The 2191-nt window shown below is 42.8% G+C and overlaps 1 protein-coding gene across 1 annotated transcript; it reads left to right on the forward strand.

The window, feature by feature from the left end:
• Window positions 1-279: 279 nt before the first annotated feature.
• On the forward strand, window positions 280-1215 carry Or51b4 (olfactory receptor family 51 subfamily B member 4). The gene has a single exon (XM_026401061.2). It carries the CDS (start codon window positions 280-282, stop codon window positions 1213-1215), a length of 936 nt encoding a protein of 311 aa, XP_026256846.2.
• The last annotated feature ends 976 nt before the right edge of the window (window positions 1216-2191 follow it).

Raw genomic sequence — 2191 nt, forward strand, 5'->3', positions numbered from 1 at the left:
CACAGAGGTATGATTGAAAAACCAAAAGCTGTGTGCTTCACAATAAAGTGTGATTATTATCATGATTGTTATTACTATTATTTGTTACTCTAGGCAAAGGCTTAGTGAATACAGGCTTATAATTGACGAAGTCTGATACAACATACAAAAACTTACATGTTTTGAGGTGAGAAATGGCCTGATGGTGTGCTACAAGAAGACAGTGAGAGAGAGAAAGAATACTGTTTATGTAGACACCATAAACCCTGAAAAAATCTTCCCTCTACCTGCAAAACCACCATGTGGTCCAACAACACTGCTGCTCCCTTCTTGCTGATTGGCTTTCTGGGCTCAGAAGCAATTCACCACTGGATCTCCATCCCTTTCTTTTTCATCTATCTCTCCATCCTCTTAGGGAATGGCACACTTCTCTTCCTCATTTGGAATGACCACAGCCTTCATGAACCCATGTACTACTTCCTGGCTGTGCTGGCAGGTACAGATCTTGGAATGACATTGACTACAATGCCCACAGTCCTGGGTGTCCTGTTGCTGAACCAGAGGGAGATTGCCCAGGGTGCCTGTTTCACTCAGTCCTACTTCATCCACACACTAGCTATCATAGAATCAGGTATCCTGCTTGCCATGGCCTATGACCGTTTTATTGCCATCCGCTCTCCTCTGAGGTACAACTCCATACTTACCAATTCCCGGGTAATAAAAATAGGTCTGGGGGTAATGCTGAGAGGCTTTGTGTCTATCATGCCCCCAATTTTGCCACTTTATTGGTTTCCATATTGCCATTCCCATGTTCTTTCCCATGCCTTTTGCCTCCACCAAGATGTCATGAAACTTGCTTGTGCTGATATTACATTTAATCGCTTATACCCAGTTGTTCTGGTGGCTCTGACTATCTTCCTAGATGCTCTGATCATTCTCTTTTCTTACATCCTGATTCTGAAGACAGTTATGGGCATTGCCTCTGGAGAGGAGCGAGCTAAGGCCCTCAACACTTGTGTCTCCCATATGAGCTGTGTCCTGGTATTTTACATCACTGTGATTGGCCTGACCTTCATCCACAGGTTTGGGAAACATGCCCCCCATGTGGTCCACATCACCATGAGCTATGTCTACTTTCTCTTTCCTCCATTCATGAACCCAATTATATACAGCATCAAGACCAAGCAGATTCAGAGGAGCATCATTCACCTATTTTCTGGGCATGGCAGAGCTTGAGTATTATAATGTCTTGAGAGTGCCCTGATTTTGGGGTCTTTCCCATTATTATAAAAAAAAATCTTTATTTTTTTCAGTTAGAATTAGTTATAAAAAAGAACGTGGACTTGAGTAGCAAAATTATGTATGCATCCATTTTATTAAAGAAGAAATGCCTGTGATCTTGAAGAAAAGGATATAAGTAACAGAAGTTAGGGAGATAGAACAATCTATATCCAGTTTCCAAAAGAAGAGTAATTGTCGGAGGCCTGCCTGAACAGGAGATAAGCACACCTCTTGAGTGTGGAGGTATTGGACTGGCATTGCACCCGCTGCAGTGCATGTGGACTTAACTCTGCTCAGCAAGAGAGGTGCACTCTGGGATTGGGCGTCACACTAAGGGGCTGAGCTTACACCCACCTGTTCATTGTAACACAACCCCTTGCCTTATTTGGGTAGAACGTTCCATGGAATGATTCCCCCTGAATAAAACTGGGGTTCAGTGTCCAGTGGCTCTCTTGCTGCTCTTACTCCTTGCCTCCTGCCTCCCTTGCTCCCCTTGCCCTCCAACGTGGGAGCTTGAGCTTGCTGAGCTGTCTCTGACCTCTGAAAAAGGTATTTCTGGGTCTGTGGTCATTTTGTTGCCAGCCCAAATTCACACGGAGCGAACCTGAATCCCACATTCATATGGGACGTGCAGACCAGTAATTTTCTTTCAGAAATTGCCAAATTAAGATAGCCTGGTTCTCTTTCCATATTCCTACCTTACCTCCTGATATTTTTATTCTGACAATAGTGACTATTGATTTAGACTTCACCTACCATTTTCATTCCCCTCATTTCCTTCTCACATAAAACAACTCAGGACATTTTTAACTCATATATTTTTTTTGTTCTTTTCTGAGAAAACCTGGCAAAAGTAATGCTAGATGGTTTAGGCATTTTTCACTGATGACATAATGTGCTTCTTTACCCTTCTTTAAAGTGTTTGTAATTC

This window comes from Urocitellus parryii, chromosome 4 (assembly GCF_045843805.1).
Source record: "Urocitellus parryii isolate mUroPar1 chromosome 4, mUroPar1.hap1, whole genome shotgun sequence".
Classification (NCBI taxonomy): domain Eukaryota; kingdom Metazoa; phylum Chordata; class Mammalia; order Rodentia; family Sciuridae; genus Urocitellus; species Urocitellus parryii.

What these genes read in the sequence shown, in the direction of transcription:
- Or51b4 (XM_026401061.2), top strand. Translation starts at nt 280, where the DNA reads ATGTGGTCCAACAACACTGCTGCTCCCTTCTTGCTGATTGGCTTTCTG.